The following is a 15786-nucleotide window of genomic DNA, read 5'->3' as shown; positions in this document are numbered from 1 at the left end:
TGTTATCTCGTGAACGAATTCGCGCGAAATGTCAAGCGAGTTGTAGCGAGTCACCGCGAGTCGCGATCGCGATTTTGCACCGCGAGGAATTCGAATGGTTTTTTTCGAAACGCTGCGCGCATGCGCGTTACGTCACCGTGTTATAGATCGTTGCCCGGCAACGGTTGTCATGGCGACCGATAAACAGTTTCGCGCCGTTTCGCGCCATTTTCCTTCGGCGGCTCGATAAGAGATGTCGGCTTCGCATTTTGAAGTCATCGATTAAAATATAATGCACATGTACGTAAGGTTATAATTCGAATTGTATAATTTACAAAAAATGATAAATTTCTATAGTTTTTCTACGTCATTTTGTATGTATACGAGTGTATAATGTTGAATTTGTTTTCCGCTTCTCTTTAATGCTATACAGATGGGATGTAGGATTTATTTTGTGAATTAAAAAGATAATATTTTGAATACATTAATAGATGAAATATTGATTTCGGTGTAATAAAAATAAATTTTGATTACATTACGTTGCGTTGCAGACTGGCAGTTTTCGCGATATAATAAAATATATATTAAAATAAAGCAAGAGATTCTCGTATGTATTTAGATATTTAATTGCGTCAGTTGAACTTTTGAGGTTATTTGTATTGTACGTGAAATGTAAAAGTTACATAAATTAAAACTAGTTCAATATTTTGCAATATGCAAAAATAAAAAAACATTCTTATTATTTGTATAAATTGTTAGAAAACATTCGTTTTTGTATGATTTTACGACGGAATGTTGCGAGTAATATAACACGTGTGAATTACAGGTTGTGTCGTTGACGTTTGCGCCTGATAAAGAAAGAGGAAAAAAATGTTGAAGATATTGTCCCTTCACGATTTCGAGTGTCCTGTTTTGGACGATACGGCAGCCGTTGGTTTAATTGACGGCATTGTGCATTATTGCACCTACGACAAGCTGCATGATGAGATGCAACCTTTCTCCAAGTATCTGCGTGAGTATCCCGAGGTTTCCATCACGCAAGAGATTCTAGCTACCCGTGACTCTGCGCGAGCGGTCAGCGCTAGAGAATTATTCCTGCCCATTCACGATAGTGTCTTCAAAAAGCTTGCAAATGTATGGAGAGAGAAAGGATTGTCCGAAGCCATTCGTTTCGCTGCAGCTGCAAATCCGGAACAGATCACGAATGTTGTGCATTGGGTGGCAACGAGGTATAATATTCAAATATCAGTGTAATATTTAGGCTTGTTTTCTATTCCTGCACTGATGAACTGGTGCAATAAGTTAGAATGAGACAAGTATATTTTGTCTCACTCTAACTTATTGTACCAGTGTGCACAGTTCATCCAGTGCAAGAATAGAAAACAAGCCTATTATGTACTGCTTATTTTCTTGGCAGATTTAATATTGGGTTTGTTCTTTATCGCTGCACTGATGAACTAGTGCACACTAATGCAATAAAGTGAGACAAATATATTTTGTTTTACTCTAATTTACTGCACTAGTTCACCAGTGCAGCAATAAAGAACAAACTCATATTGATTCATGTCGATGTGAAAAATATGTAATAATTTCAGATTGAATTGGATGTTGGATTTGATGGAACGAGGAATATATCAGAGAGATGTGTTACCAACATCAGGAACGGGGTCTGTTACTGATATTGTTGCTACACGGGATTGGAATACATCACTGGTAAGATGACACAATTAGGAATTGATTAGAAATGAACAAATTAAGTATTGAAATATTTGTATGGATGTTTATGATAGATTAGGTGCCTGTCTTGGCATCCGCACTGTGCACGTCTAGCAGTGGCTACGAGGGACGATCGAATTCGCATTTATTCACAAGATCTACTAGGTGTGCCAGTATTGAGACATAGTGCGCAAAAATCAGTTTGCTGCTTAAGTTGGAGACCATATGCCGGCCGTGAATTAGCAGCTGCATGTTATTCCGGAGTATTAATTTGGACGATAGAGTTGGGAGCAGCCAGTAATTTACTTAGTCATGCGATACTTTTAAAGCGAAGAAATCATGTACCTGTTACAAGTGTTGTATGGCATTCACAAGTAAACTTTATTCATTTTATTTTTTGTTGATGTTTAATAAGAATATTGTAGGAATTATAATTTGTAGACAATATTATATATAAGTGTTTTTTCTTAGGGTGGTTTATTGGCATCTTGCTCGCCAACAGATTTAAACATAATAATTTGGGATGTTTCGAAGGAAGACGGGGTTCCTTTGAAACGTGTTGGTGGAGGTGGCATATGCTTTATACAATGGTCATCTTGCGGCTCACAATTATTGTCTGCTTCATGCAGGAATGTTTTTAGGTAATGTTTTTTTAAATTTGTGTTTTAAAATGTTTATTTTCTATGCAACTTGCTCAATATTCAAATAATTGTATATGTAAATAAAGAAGATTGATATTTAATTTTAGAGTTTGGAATACTGGTGTTCCAACGCCATGGCATGCAGAAAAGTGGACAGTTCCTCATGGTCGTGTAGCAACTGCATGCTTTGGTCCCAATTTAACATTACTCTTTGCTACTACAGAAGATCCTGCTACGATATTCTCATTGCCATTGCAAGATAATATATTTGACGTTAAAAAAGCAACTATTAACGATGTAAAGATAGCTATGCGTCTAATTGATTTAACGAAAGTCAATTTCTCATGGGATGATGATTACATCACTGTGGGAGGCAGAATAGTTTCCATGGAATGGGATCCAACAGGAAAATATCTCGCTATTCTCTTCCAGGTCTGTATATATAATAATATGATTAAATAGATCTGTTCGGTTTACTTGCATTTTTTTTTTATATAAAAGAAAATAAATGCGCATTTAGACTTTAGAGAGAAAAAGAGAAAAATAAAACCAGAAATGCAACTAAAACGAACAGACGTGATATTATAAAAATTAAATTATGAAATGCTTGATGATAATGCAATTTTTTTTCTGAAAAATAGGATAGTCCAGTTATTGCCTTAGTTAAAACAAGCGTAAGTAAAATATCGCGAGTAGTGGAAGTGCAACCAAGCTGTCTTATCAAAGGATTTCCTGGTGAGGTTCCAAACTGTATTAATTTTTATAAAAAACATTCATCGTGGCTTTGTTTAACAATAGCTTGGAACAGTGGACGCGTGCAACATTTTCCGATTGTTGAAAATGAGTCTAAAGTTGACATTACCACACATTCTACATCATTGTCTCAATCTTTAAGAACAAGTGGCTCGTATAACGTCTGTGGTTATAGGCAATATTGAATTGTTATTTCTATAAAATTGATAAGGTAATAATAAGTTTTATACGATTTTCCAATTTTTCAAATTCGTAAATAATTGTATAAAAGAAAAATGTTTTTGATAAATCTATTTATAAAACGAAAAACATTAATATAATCAATAATGTTCAAATAGTCATCTATTGTAAACTTTTATTACATACATGTATATGTGTCTGTATGTGTGTGTGTGTGTATGGACAAATCTTATGTAATTCTTGTTTCGAAGTAGTTTGCCCGTTACTGCATTGTAGACAAAAAAAACGAATGGGTGGTCCGCCATTAGACTCTTTCTAATGGACTATGTTTGTAACGTATGAAACATAAAAAACACAACGTATGCTCTCGGTTTGGTACCTAATTATACGAAGTCACATGCAGAGCGCACGTCTTTCTATTTTTACGTCGCTTGACCGAATGCTAAACGTTTGCCGACACGTATGTATATATGTATGTACGTGTTGCGGTGTATGCTATTTTCAATACTCTATATATCATCCGTTTTACGATATTACGGTTTGATATATGTGGATGCGAACAGAGTCGAACATTTAATTGAAATTTGGAGTACTCTCATTAGATTAATTTGATCTAATTAATTTATCGTTCGTAAATACTTTTGTTTCTCTAGAGAGAAAAATAGGAAATGCCAAACTTTCACGTATATACATACATGCATTATTTGTTAAATTAAAAAATTTTTAAATCTACAAGGGCAACTGTTATGTTAGCATATATCTGTATGATTTTCTATCACGCGAATAGATTTATTACTTTAATTAATTACTTAAAATTTAATTTAAAAGTTTATTGAACAGTCTACAAATATGATTATATATATAATGGGAGGGGGGAGGGGGGTCGAGCACCTTTCTCTCTTCTTTTTTTGAGATACATATTTTACTTTGTAACTTATACAATATGTTTTTCCGAGATTAGAATATTATTCTGAGAAATTTCTATAGATATTTTATAACTCTGAATATTTTGAATTTATTTGGTACCGATTTTCTTTCTCTTTCCAAGAAAAACATACAGAAATAATATACTACCAATAAGAAGATTTTAGAATAATGTACATAAGTATAATGTTTATTTGTGCAAATTTATTAATCCGTTGAGATTAATTATTGGGATATAATTGCTTTACGAAGAAGATCATGCGGGAGGGGCGATTAATCGTTTTTGTGCGATTAAACGCGTTCGAAATGGTTTTTTTTATACGTTTCGCTGTTATTGCATCCGTATGGAGAGAGAACATGATCGGTGTCCTTTTTACAGTATATTTATTTTAAGGGCGGTCGAGCCGCGCGTACACACATGCGGCGACTATGGTACGAGCGAAGTTGACAGGTGCCCGGGTAAAAAAGCAGGATCGTACGAGCGGGCATAGTATGTATATAATGTAAGCATAGAGGGCTGGCAGACCACATGTGCCACTCTATCACTTATCTACCCGTAATATGATGTACAACTCGTCCATGCACCAAGATGCACCAAGGCTTACATATACGTACTTGTGCATATGCATAATTTTCCGCGTAAAAGAAGGAGCGAGGATGAACGAGAGCGAGTCGTGCATCTTTTTCATTTAAAGATTAATTTTTAATATATATATATATTTATAAGTAACTCTAGACACACGTTGCTCATAATTATAAAAAGGTCATCGCCCTGTTAATGTCATTAGAATATAGTGACTTCTTATGATTTTCAAAGTATTGAGCAATTTAAATTAAAAAAGAGTGTGCTAGTAAAGAGGATTGATAGGTAAGAAAATAATGTCTAGTAAAGAGGATTGATAGGTAAGAAATCGAATTGTAATGTGAAAAAATATCCTGTTTCATGCAACAGCAATATAATTCTAAAGATATCAAATGAATATATTTCTCTTTGAATGAAAATGATGCATGATGTGTGTGAATTGTTATAAAAATTAAAAAGTAAAGAGATCGGGTGTATCATGACGAAACGATAAGGTGAGAAGATACGTGTAATAACGGTAGCCGATGTAATAGGAGAACAAGGAGTGAACGACTTGTGTCCTCATGTGGTGCATAGAAGCTGTTGTTAATAAGTGACGCGTGTGTGGCAGCTGGTTTTACATTTTTTTGCTTTGCACCCAATTCTTAGGGTTCGAGCGACGAAAGATCGTCTCTTGAGTTCTCTCCTTGTTTCTCTTTCATCCTTTCTCCTTTCGATTCTCTTCTTTATACAGTGTTTACACCATCTTGACTCTCTATTAATTAAATAACAATACAAGTAGATTTTTATAATATTTTTTGATAGAATATTTCTCTAAAGTCAAAATCGTTATTGAGCATAAACAGGATCTATAAGGTACGATGATTATTCTCTTTGGGTATCTTTTATTGAACAAATTATTAAAAAGTCGACATAATTAGTCTCTGTTTTGTATAATAATATACAGTTTTTGTTTCAGTTATGTTCATCATTTGATAATATTGGATCTACGATAAAGAAAGAGTGTTTTATCTGCAATGTCACGATTTAAATGTCATCGAGCGTCATCGGCCGAATCATGAATGACCGGTTCGCAATGACAGCGCAACACGACGATTCTGGAGACTTCAAGGAGGCTTGAAAATTGCTCCAGGGGCATCGAACGCGCGCCAGCAGATGTTGATTGCGCCCGCCACCATCCCCGGAGCTCGAAGAGACCAGCGAGGGACCCCCGGTGTCGCGCAACGACAAGTGCAGCCGCGTTAGACGAGCAAGGGGGATTCAGGGGGACTCAGGACTTGGCGCGAAGCAGCCACGCGAGTGGGCGGCGCGATATTCCCTCTCGCGCCTTCTCGTACCCTCGCGTGTTTTTTTATAATCCCTCCGTCCTCCATTTGTGCCTCCTTTTCCAAGGAGAGGAGCGATTTCGAAGGGCTTCGCCCTGGAGGAGGGGAAAAATCTTGGTCCTCTCGGAGGACAGCGTCGTCTCTCGCGCAGCTGATAGTCTTCGACGAGACGCGTTGACGAGTAGTGCGAAAGCGTCAATCTCCCCCCTTATCGGTTTCGGAAGAAATATTATTGTTTTGTTCATATTCGTTCACGTTGTTTCTCTCGGGATTAATTGTTTGTCGCGTGCGTGCAAGAGCGGAAAAGACCGACGCGATAAGCGGTCCGCGATCGACGTGTACATGTTGATACGTTGATATCGAAGTAAGCCGCTTCTCTGACGTTATTCTCTAATTTTACTATCATCGATTGCCAGAGGAAAGTGAGGCTATCAGACAATCGGAGATATCTCTCTCTGTCTTTGTGGTCACGATAGTTTAATAGAACGCATGGGATTAACACGCTACTAATGAGAGAAGTTTAACATCTTGGAGCGATTATTCTACGTTTTCTTTACGACGAGAGAAAGACCAAAGATTTCATTATATTGTGCTCTGTGTCTGATTGCCCTCATTTTCCCCTGGTGATTAAATCGAATTAAGGGCTAGGATTGCTAAAAATGTTGACTTTATAAAAATTGTAATTGAAAGTCAAGAAAAATGTCATTTTTAACTCGTGCAATTAATCAAAAAACAATCGAATAGTCACTTCTTTTGGTCTTGCTTAAAGATCGAAAGTGTTTTGTTTAATAACAATATTGTAAGTGTTAGTCTGATGACTGCAGTGACATTTTTCACATAAAAATATGATATACAGTAAGTTGTACGTAAGTACTCAAGACTCTATCTTTGTAGAATCTATAGATTTAGCCAAAATAGCTTTCACTCGTTTTTACAATATATCTTCGTGCTTATATATTTAATAAGTTAATTATTTACGCGACACCCAATTAAGAGAAAAGAAACAGCATTATTTGTTTAATCAACGTGCATTTTTTGCCACAATTTATTTCTCATTGTTAAATCTAAATTACATATATTTCTATCAAAGATTACAGAAACGCACGCACGATTACTTATCAAGTTAAGATTTAAGTCGTGACACGCTAAAATTATCACGTGATCATTTACATTCGTCTGCTTCCGCGAAGCATCTTCAACTAGATATGTATATATGTAGAAAAGGATTTTTGCGTAAGAAGAGGGTGTCGAAAAATGATAAAAGGAAGTGACACACTCGCGAGGAATCGCGCGACAATTCACCATAATACTGCTGGTTGGCAACTCATACAATCGTCGCGAAGTCTCATCGTTCGTATCATCATTATCATTATCTGCCGCGATGTCTTTGCTGGGTTTCTGTTATCTCACGCTTAGCAAGTGCTCCCGAGAGAGATAGTCGAGCAAAGAGCACACACATATATTATGTAGAGTGGGATAATTCCGAGAGCGCGTCTCTCTTGTTGACTTTCCCAATCCATCAAGCACGCGCGTGTGTTACGTTACAAAATCCTCATGGTTTCGCAATTTAATCTTACTGCAATTAAACATATCGCTATGCTTGACGGCAGGCTGCCGGCCGCATCGAGCCCGGACCGACGACAACGAAGAAGGAGAAGGAGAGGAAGGAGAAGAAGATGCATCTCGAGGATTATCACGGCGAGAGAAGCGAGGAGGACGATCATCATGCACGACGTCCCATATCCGGCCTGGACCAGGACGACTTCATCGACGACGGTTCGCTGCCCGATATGGCGTCCTTGGTGACCATGACCGGTATAGGCGTCGATGACGCACAGTCTTGCTGGACCACGCAAGTGGAGAACGGTACCACCCTTTTCTCTCCGTTGGATCCGCAGGACTATCTCGACTGGGACCAGGTGCCCGTTGTCTTTCAATATCCCTCCCAGTATCCTAACACCGGAAGCGGATCACCCGGGAGCACCTGCAGCGAAGCGACCACGCCAACCTGGAACAACGCGCTGACGGCGACAGATTATGCCGAGGATAAATCGGATTCTCAGAAGTTACCGTCAATGGGTTCGGCCTTCTCCTTCTCGCGCACCTTCTGCAACGCGATCTACCCGGAGTACGGAACGAAGTCGCATAGCGATCATCAGGATTATCAAGAGGACTGCCAGGAGGACGTGGTGTCGTTGCTGATGAGCATGCAAAACGATATCGTTGCTCAAAGCTACGGTTCTCCCTCCGCGCAGATGCCCTCCGTTGGCGATGAGTTTGATCTGAGTCTGATTAGGGGCGATCCGACGTCTTTGCTGAACGGCATGGACTCGCCGTCGTCGTCGTCGTCGTCAGCGACCTGTCTCACGGGCGATGATCAGCAAGAATCATCATTCCAGAACTTCGACCCGCCGTATTACGCGGTCGGGCACCTCGTTTCCTCGCAGCAGCAGCCGTCCGCGTTGTCGACGATCAATTTTGCCGGCGACGTCGTCGGCGCGACAGACAGTTTCGGCAATCAAGTGATACTGCCACGGAACGAGGGTCTGCTGTTCGGCAATCAGCGGGTCGCCGGGTCAAAAGTCGCGGAAAACGAGAAGAGTGATAAGTCGTACGGTAAGTACGCAGTATATACTGTCTCTTCATTTATACTTCGAAGAGAATTTACTCTTTCATTTAATTCGTCAGCATTTATCCGGATGTCTTTGCGCGCGGATAAAAATCTTTGGTATTAAAATAAAATCTTATACTTTCAATACTTCAAGTATTTCCTACAAGCGAAATGCATTTCCAGCATTATTTGACATTCTATACGACTATATAGCATCAAGTGTTGTATTTACATTTGTTAATCATGTTGCAGATTGCGCGAAACCAGCGGAAGAGAACTTGCTCGCGTCGACTTATCAATGTCACTGGATCGACTGCGGCTGTGCGTTCGCGGAGCAGGAGGGCCTGGTGCGACACATTGAGAGGCGGCACGTGGAGTCATCCTCGACGAACGCGCACGGTCACGGTAGACGGATGCAGCGGATGGACCGGGACAAGGAGCGCGAAGGCAAGGATGCAGGGGAAGGTCTCCCCGGCGTCGCGACCAGTCGCGAGGACGAATTCGCCTGTCTTTGGCAAGGGTGTCCGCGCGCACGACCCTTCAACGCGAGATACAAATTGCTCATTCACATGAGGGTCCACACGCAGGAGAAGCCGAACAAATGTCCGGTCAGTGTCATCGTCATCATCTCGTTTGGTTCTTCAGCGACTCGAAATCTCGTCAATTGCGATTCTTATGATATCGACACATGTTTTCCGTAAAAATTTTCTGTGTGCAGAAAAAAATTGTTATATCAGTCGATATAGATTTATAAAGAATTCATAAATTATAAAGTTTTTTTCTTGTACTAATTATCTGTCAACGAAATGGCAATTTTTTTGAATTGTTAACTTTGGTTTAGTTCGCTGGTTGTAAGAAGGCCTTTAGTCGTCTGGAGAACTTAAAAATTCATCAGCGATCGCATACAGGCGAGAGACCTTATGCATGTCAACACAATGGTTGTTCGAAGGCATTTAGCAACAGCAGCGATCGGGCTAAGCATCAAAGGACACACTATGATAGAGTACGATTTATTATTATTTATCTCATGTTATATAAATAAATTTAAAGATTATTTTCAATATTATTTTCCAGCAAACTTTTACATTTTTATTAACTACACTTTTATTGTACATTAATATTAATCTATTATGGCTTAATATAATTTTACATTTATTTGACATCATTATACATATATGCATTTTGACTTTTTTAATCGTAAATATATTAGTTATATTTAATTAGAACATTATTGATTCGACGATCATTTTATGCATAGAAAATTAATAATGTTAATTTTTTTCTAGAAACCATACGCTTGCCAGGTAAGCGGCTGCGGCAAACGTTATACGGATCCATCGAGCCTTAGGAAGCACTTGAAAAATCATACAGAGAATTCTAATACATTATCCAGTTTGTTGTCGGATAAAGTATCAACAACAAACAGTGCAACAGGACATCCATTAAATTCGACGATTCCTTGCCGACAACGTCAAAACGCATCTATCTTCGATGAAACGAATCATCCATCATATAAGCTGTCTAAAATCTATATTAAAGACGAAGATACGAATATGTGTCATCCGAATAGAATCTCTATAAACTTTGACAACCAGCAGGAGTATGTGCCGATCGAATCGGTTCGTCATCTTCTTATCAACGATATCAACAATACGCAAAGCGAAAATACAGGTAACAAATATATGTATTTAATCTCGAACCTTTAGTTGATACTATAAATTGTATCAAATTTTCGATGCTACAAGAAATTTTTATATGATTCACAATATTCATTCAGCAAAATATTAGAAAAAAAATGATTTTAATATCACTCTATATGTATAAAGTATTCTATTTTCTATTATTAATTGCAATAATATTTTTGTGGTATTTTTTATGCTACCTTGTATGAAATAATAATATTTATTCAATTATTAATCACGAGCTTTCTAATCAAAGATATTGTGTGTTGATGATCTTGTTTGAATTCTTAGTATATCCTATGCATGACAAGATTTAATCAGTATCTTCGATATAAAAAATCGAACCGAAATACGATAAGAAATATTCCATCTTGCTACTTAATCCGATTGTTTATACATCGTTTCCTACATATGCGCGAAAAGCATCGAAGAAAATAGCATGACCTTTAACTTTTTATTAGTAACAGTAAGAATGTTTATTGAAACGAGTTCCATTTCAACAGTTTCTCTTAGCAAAAATATTATTTATTAAATAGATCAGTTATGAAATTATATATTTGAAAAGCAAAATTAAATCTCGTAGCGAATAAAAGTCAATACTTGGACAAATCTTGACATTATTTAGCCGTACTCAATCTTTTCTATATAATGCTCTGGAAAAAGATAAATGACTAATCATTTTTCAAAACTCCATCTCGCTCTCGCAAAAGATACGACATATATTTGACGCGAGAAATGTTACACGCGCGTCTATTGATTCTGTCTTTTGACATCTTTGGGTTGCGTGTAATTTTGATTAGAATGCGTGTAAAAAGACAGCCGCGGGTCATCAGCCGTTAGATCATCGTGCGTGTGTGCGATGAGACTCGCTCGTGCGCGCGTTGGCTTTTTCTGACAACTGCAATGACAGTGTCATCGCGCACGGCCATCTATAGTTAATCTCAGAGGAGGTTCGCCGTGCTTTTATGCGTTTACCCCATACCGAGTCTTAAAATAATATTCTTTACTCTGTCTTTCTTTCTTCTTTTTTTTTTGGAGAAGCGCGCGTATGACGAACGCGCGAGCAAACGCATACGCGTGACAAAACAGATGACGCGTTGCCACGTGCCACGCACCCGTGCTATTTCCAAAGGAACCCTTCGCGTAATTTCGTAAAGAGCGTGTAAAAAGTAGCGCGTATAAGATCGAATGCGACAGCTAGAAAGAGAATAAAGCTGTCATTGGTATTGTTTCAGGATACTGCACGTCCGCAGAGGACGATATCCCGGATTTTCACGATCTTGGCGCCGACATCGAACGGCAATTCCACGAGCTGAGCTCCCTCGACGACGCTATTTTCATCGACGGATGATTTTTCTCGGCGGGGGAATCCTTTTTCTCACGAAGGCGAAACAGGGTAGATGCTTCGGTAAATGAACGGTAAGAATACTTGTTTGATTTGTCGAAAGATCATCCTCGATTCAAGTAATATCATTTAATATGATCATTTTCATTTAATATAATTTATTTTTATTTAATTCGATATTAATTATTTTTTTGTTCAATATCAGAATTGAATGTGTCACACATCATTTTATGAATATTATTTTTAAAAACGCCATAATTTATGACTCTGTTAATTGGTAATTTGCTGATATACTCACTTTTGAAAAAAAATAGAATTATTGCTTTAGATGTTAGAAATAAGAGATGAATCATTCACTCTCTCCGATCATTCACTGACGCATTTGTCTTCTCGTCACGATCTCATTGTCGGCGAATTGCACTGTCTTTCCAAAGATTCGTTTATTTTCTTTTTTTTACTATCATTTTTATACATATTAGTTCGTTATATTTCAATACAAATCGTATATATTTTTGTACATAGGTACTTATATATGTATATTATAAGAAAACAATATATCATTTATTTCAACCGAGTGATTACTTGCCCCCGCACCTTCAACGCGTAACTCGGTTCTATCCTTTCTCCCTAATCTTTCTTAATTACTGCTGCAAACATTCAGCTTCTCCTTCCCTGTCAAATGCCCACAGATCAATTTGGAGAAGTTGCTTAGCGCCTCGTTCTGATTTTCCTTTGAGTATATCTATATTGATCATGAGATACATTATTACTCCGTGTAATTGTATGAACAGAGGATTCTTAAATTTTTATGTAACATCTTATCTTAATCATTTAAGAAAATGGATAATCTATTAATAATCAGTAGGAAAAAATTAGTAATATTATATTGTAATATAACAATAATAAAAAAGAGTTTAGTAATTACAAAAATGATGTATATTAATATTATAAAGAATTAAAGTTTCATAAAGTACTGAATCAGACAGAAAAATGCCGCGAGCATATAATTTACAAAATTTTATTTAATTCTAATTTATTAATAACAGAAATCTAACTGTAAATGAGACATGACTGCAGCACTAAATAAAAGAAAAGATAAAGGAGTGAAAAATTAAAAGAGTTCGAGTTTACACAAACATTAATTAGATATATTAACAGTAAATAAAAAATGTGCTCTCTAACAATAATGAATTTATATTGCATTTATTTTCTGGGAATATATATAATGTATGTGCATGTCGAGAAAGGATGAGATGCATTTAGATGTAGAATAATCTAAGAGATGTCGACTTATTTTGTTAATCACTTGAAGATACGAAATGAGATTTAGATTTAACTTACCCCGTTGAGTATTATTGTTGGTACGAATTTAAGCGGGGGTTCAAGAGCGTGCGTTTTATCTCCGTTTACTGCGAGCAAATCGTTCGCGAGCCGGCTCCCGATACAATCGTTAAGTGAATTTTGTGTTCCCTCTTTCAGACCGATCTCTTGAGCGCACTAAAAATAGATATCAAGATTCAGTTTTCCTTTTATCATAACATATTATCTTAACAATAAGAAACGTAGTGTTTATCACTGAGAAATTTGAGTACCAAATATTTTTACGGCTTGTGACTGCGACGTGACTGAAAAAACATAACAAAACGTGTGTCATTCAGCTTTGGAATATCATCAATTGTGAAACTTAAAAATAATTGAAATAATAACTTTTACGCGTTTAACATTTCACGTATAATGATATCATTTGTTTGTACTGTCAGATTTAGCTGAATGTTAAAAATATTAGATATTTTATCATTATCATTCTTAATGTTTTAATTTTAATTTTTTTAAATAATATCTTAATTATATAGCACTATATCGATAAAATATCTAATACTTCTTTTATCTCAATTTTTAACTATAATTAATAATAATCATTCTTTTTTATCAACTATACGAGATCTCTGGAGAGAGACTACATATAACATTTAATAAGTATATTTCAAAGGGATACACTCTGATAAAGTACACATGCTACCGCACGAATTCGATGGGAAAGTATGCCAAAAGGTCGATGTCATTAGAGTTAAATGTCAGTATAGTTAATTCTTGCCCATCGAAGCAAGTCCTACGGAGATTAATTATACGTTGCTTCACATAGTGTAAAAGCACATTCGCCGCAGTCTCAATGCCGCTTCCACTAATCACGTATTTTTTTACCGGTTGGAAAATTATAGAAATAAGCCACTACCTTCGGAACGTCGGTCGACGGGTTTTTAGCGGACATTGCACAACCGACCAGTTTGACCGTCTGTTGCTGGACATCCTGGGCCTCTTCATGGGTACGTATGGAGTTAATCGCGCACGCCTGGGCCTTATTCCCCTCGCACTCGGCGGGTCCATGTTGACACAAGAACTGCCATGGACCGGTTTCGCTTTCGCGCGTATGCTAGGTATATGTATACGTCATTAGTTAATTTGCATTAATGTGCTCGTCGTGAAAAACACAGCATGCTCATCGACCTGTCTCAAGACTGAAGACGACAAGGTCAATCGCATTTTCAAGGATATTCGCGTGATTCGCGAAGCAGACTCTTCCTTTGTATGATAATTTCTTTAAGAGCCTTGTGTGATTATATATACATATATAAAATAGTACACAAATGTAATAAAAAAGGTGTACAATAGAAGAAAAAAAAAATAATTTTATAAAAATCAACTCGAAACTATATTTTTGAAGTATTTTTGGATTAGGAAAATTACTGTGATGCTAAAGTGTGCTAGAAAAGATTTCTTATCAAATATATTTATAGTTATATTGTACGTGTTTTCTTATAAAGGTAGATAAAAAAGTTAATAAACAGATTAGGAAATAGGAAGATACCAAATAAGCTTTATAAATAAAAAACAAGATATGTACAAAGTTTCAACACTTTTAAACAGATTGTGTCAGTGTCCACTCGAGATAATAATCGTATTATCGTTTCATTATCGTATACATTATTGCTTCATCGACGTGATAAAGATCTAGCGTGATTTAAAATTACTTACCACAGCTTTACCATAAGGAACGAGCGTTATGTTAAGATGATTTTTCAATTCCGAATACGACGGTACGAGTTGGTTTACGATCCATCGCTTGCTATCGCTGCATAACGATTCATAGTAAACGTCCACGTTCACGGTGCTCGTGTCATCGGCCAATTGTGCATTGCACTTAAACAAATGTATAATAAAATAATCACATGCTGTCCAAGAACTTTCTAAGTATTGAACGTCTTTGCTAAAATGTTAACTCTCTCGTAGCTTTTGTAAAAAAAATTGACTTGAAAATAATTGACAGACTCTCAATCAAAGATATATTAAATATATATAATAGATAAATATAAATATAGATATATTTAATATATCTATGATCCCCAAATGCGCACAATCTTGGAAAGAACAAACACTGTTTAATTAAATTATTCACAAATTGAGAGAACGTTAAATAAAAATATTAGATTATGAACATAATAATAATGTTGAAGCGAAAAAGTACAAGAATATATTATATAATATTCTCGTGTGGTATAAAAATATGTTTGAAAATCAATACAAGAGATAATAATTCAAATGTATTCGAGCGCGGAAGATTTTCCAAGAATTTATGAATCGATAAATAACACGTTTCTATTTTTATCGTTCAGATAATCATTAATTTGCAAATATACAAATGGAAATATTTAATGAAAAGTGATATTCTCGATATATTTTTCGAAATTAGCCATCACTTACCATCAGACTCTGACAGATAAACGTGAGAAAGACGGCGGCCGCCAGCCAGGCGCGAGAATTAAACAAGTAGTATCGCATGGTTGTGTCGCTAACGAATGAACTGAAGAAGGTGTTTTAAACCTGCTGCTGTGAATTGACGAACAATATATACGGAAAAGGGAGAGGGAGATACGAAAAGCGATGAGAGAGTGGGAGATCAGAAAGAGAGAGTGGAATGAGACTCAATCAATAGCGATCAATCTCGACGCCGAGATTATTTCTCTAGATTATTAGTCGAGAATAGTCAGC

General features: G+C 36.7%; 3 protein-coding genes across 7 annotated transcripts; 2 read left to right on the top strand and 1 right to left on the bottom strand.

Annotated features, from left to right (window-relative positions):
• The first annotated feature begins 207 nt into the window (after positions 1-207).
• Positions 208-3408, top strand: LOC145932599 (aladin). Of its 3 annotated transcripts, none has more exons than XM_083031649.1 (7): positions 208-279; positions 806-1208; positions 1575-1692; positions 1770-2069; positions 2167-2336; positions 2444-2768; positions 2978-3408. In XM_083031649.1, the coding sequence occupies exons 2-7, from the start codon at positions 850-852 to the stop codon at positions 3272-3274; spliced, it is 1569 nt and encodes a 522-aa protein (XP_082887775.1). In that variant the 5' UTR covers positions 208-279; positions 806-849; the 3' UTR covers positions 3275-3408. The 3 variants fall into 3 exon arrangements, with proteins under 3 accessions (XP_082887775.1, XP_082887776.1, XP_082887777.1); XM_083031650.1 differs by lacking the exon at positions 208-279 and adding an exon at positions 319-353; XM_083031651.1 differs by lacking the exon at positions 208-279 and having other exon boundaries at positions 812-991; positions 1105-1208.
• Positions 3409-6262: 2854 nt separating this feature from the next.
• Positions 6263-12310, top strand: LOC145932598 (uncharacterized). Of its 3 annotated transcripts, none has more exons than XM_083031645.1 (6): positions 6263-6967; positions 7712-8717; positions 8965-9320; positions 9554-9715; positions 9999-10383; positions 11630-12310. In XM_083031645.1, exons 1-6 carry the CDS (start codon positions 6947-6949, stop codon positions 11743-11745), a joined length of 2046 nt encoding a protein of 681 aa, XP_082887771.1. In that variant the 5' UTR covers positions 6263-6946; the 3' UTR covers positions 11746-12310. The 3 variants fall into 3 exon arrangements, with proteins under 3 accessions (XP_082887771.1, XP_082887773.1, XP_082887772.1); XM_083031647.1 differs by having other exon boundaries at positions 6266-6465; XM_083031646.1 differs by having other exon boundaries at positions 6842-6956.
• Positions 12165-15778, bottom strand: Gilt1 (Gamma-interferon-inducible lysosomal thiol reductase 1). Its single transcript, XM_083031653.1, has 5 exons — positions 15499-15778; positions 14773-14937; positions 13973-14170; positions 13081-13236; positions 12165-12481 (listed from the first exon to the last, which is right to left on the bottom strand). The coding sequence occupies exons 1-5, from the start codon at positions 15574-15576 to the stop codon at positions 12377-12379; spliced, it is 702 nt and encodes a 233-aa protein (XP_082887779.1). The 5' UTR covers positions 15577-15778; the 3' UTR covers positions 12165-12376.
• Between the last annotated feature and the right edge of the window lie 8 nt (positions 15779-15786).

The sequence above is a fragment of the Prenolepis imparis genome, unplaced genomic scaffold, assembly GCF_030444845.1.
Source record: "Prenolepis imparis isolate NDT839.2.m4 unplaced genomic scaffold, iyPreImpa1.0 SCAF_2, whole genome shotgun sequence".
Taxonomy (NCBI): Eukaryota; Metazoa; Arthropoda; class Insecta; order Hymenoptera; family Formicidae; genus Prenolepis; species Prenolepis imparis.
The sequence above is the reverse complement of the archived record's forward strand: the minus strand, read 5'-3'. Positions and strand labels throughout refer to the sequence as shown.

What these genes read in the sequence shown, in the direction of transcription:
- LOC145932599 (XM_083031649.1), top strand. Translation starts at nt 850, where the DNA reads ATGTTGAAGATATTGTCCCTTCACGATTTCGAGTGTCCTGTTTTGGAC. An exon ending in TCATGCAGGAATGTTTTTAG is followed by an intron (nt 2,337 to 2,443) that starts GTAATGTTTTTT and finishes ATTTAATTTTAG; the next exon opens with AGTTTGGAATACTGGTGTTC. An exon ending in ATCTCGCTATTCTCTTCCAG is followed by an intron (nt 2,769 to 2,977) that starts GTCTGTATATAT and finishes TCTGAAAAATAG; the next exon opens with GATAGTCCAGTTATTGCCTT.
- Gilt1 (XM_083031653.1), bottom strand. Translation starts at nt 15,576, where the DNA reads ATGCGATACTACTTGTTTAATTCTCGCGCCTGGCTGGCGGCCGCCGTC. An exon ending in CGTCGACCGACGTTCCGAAG is followed by an intron (nt 13,237 to 13,972) that starts GTAGTGGCTTAT and finishes ATCTATTTTTAG; the next exon opens with TGCGCTCAAGAGATCGGTCT. An exon ending in CAACAATAATACTCAACGGG is followed by an intron (nt 12,482 to 13,080) that starts GTAAGTTAAATC and finishes TGATCAATATAG; the next exon opens with ATATACTCAAAGGAAAATCA.
- LOC145932598 (XM_083031645.1), top strand. Translation starts at nt 6,947, where the DNA reads ATGATATACAGTAAGTTGTAC. An exon ending in TGATATACAGTAAGTTGTAC is followed by an intron (nt 6,968 to 7,711) that starts GTAAGTACTCAA and finishes GCTTGACGGCAG; the next exon opens with GCTGCCGGCCGCATCGAGCC. An exon ending in GAAGAGTGATAAGTCGTACG is followed by an intron (nt 8,718 to 8,964) that starts GTAAGTACGCAG and finishes ATCATGTTGCAG; the next exon opens with ATTGCGCGAAACCAGCGGAA.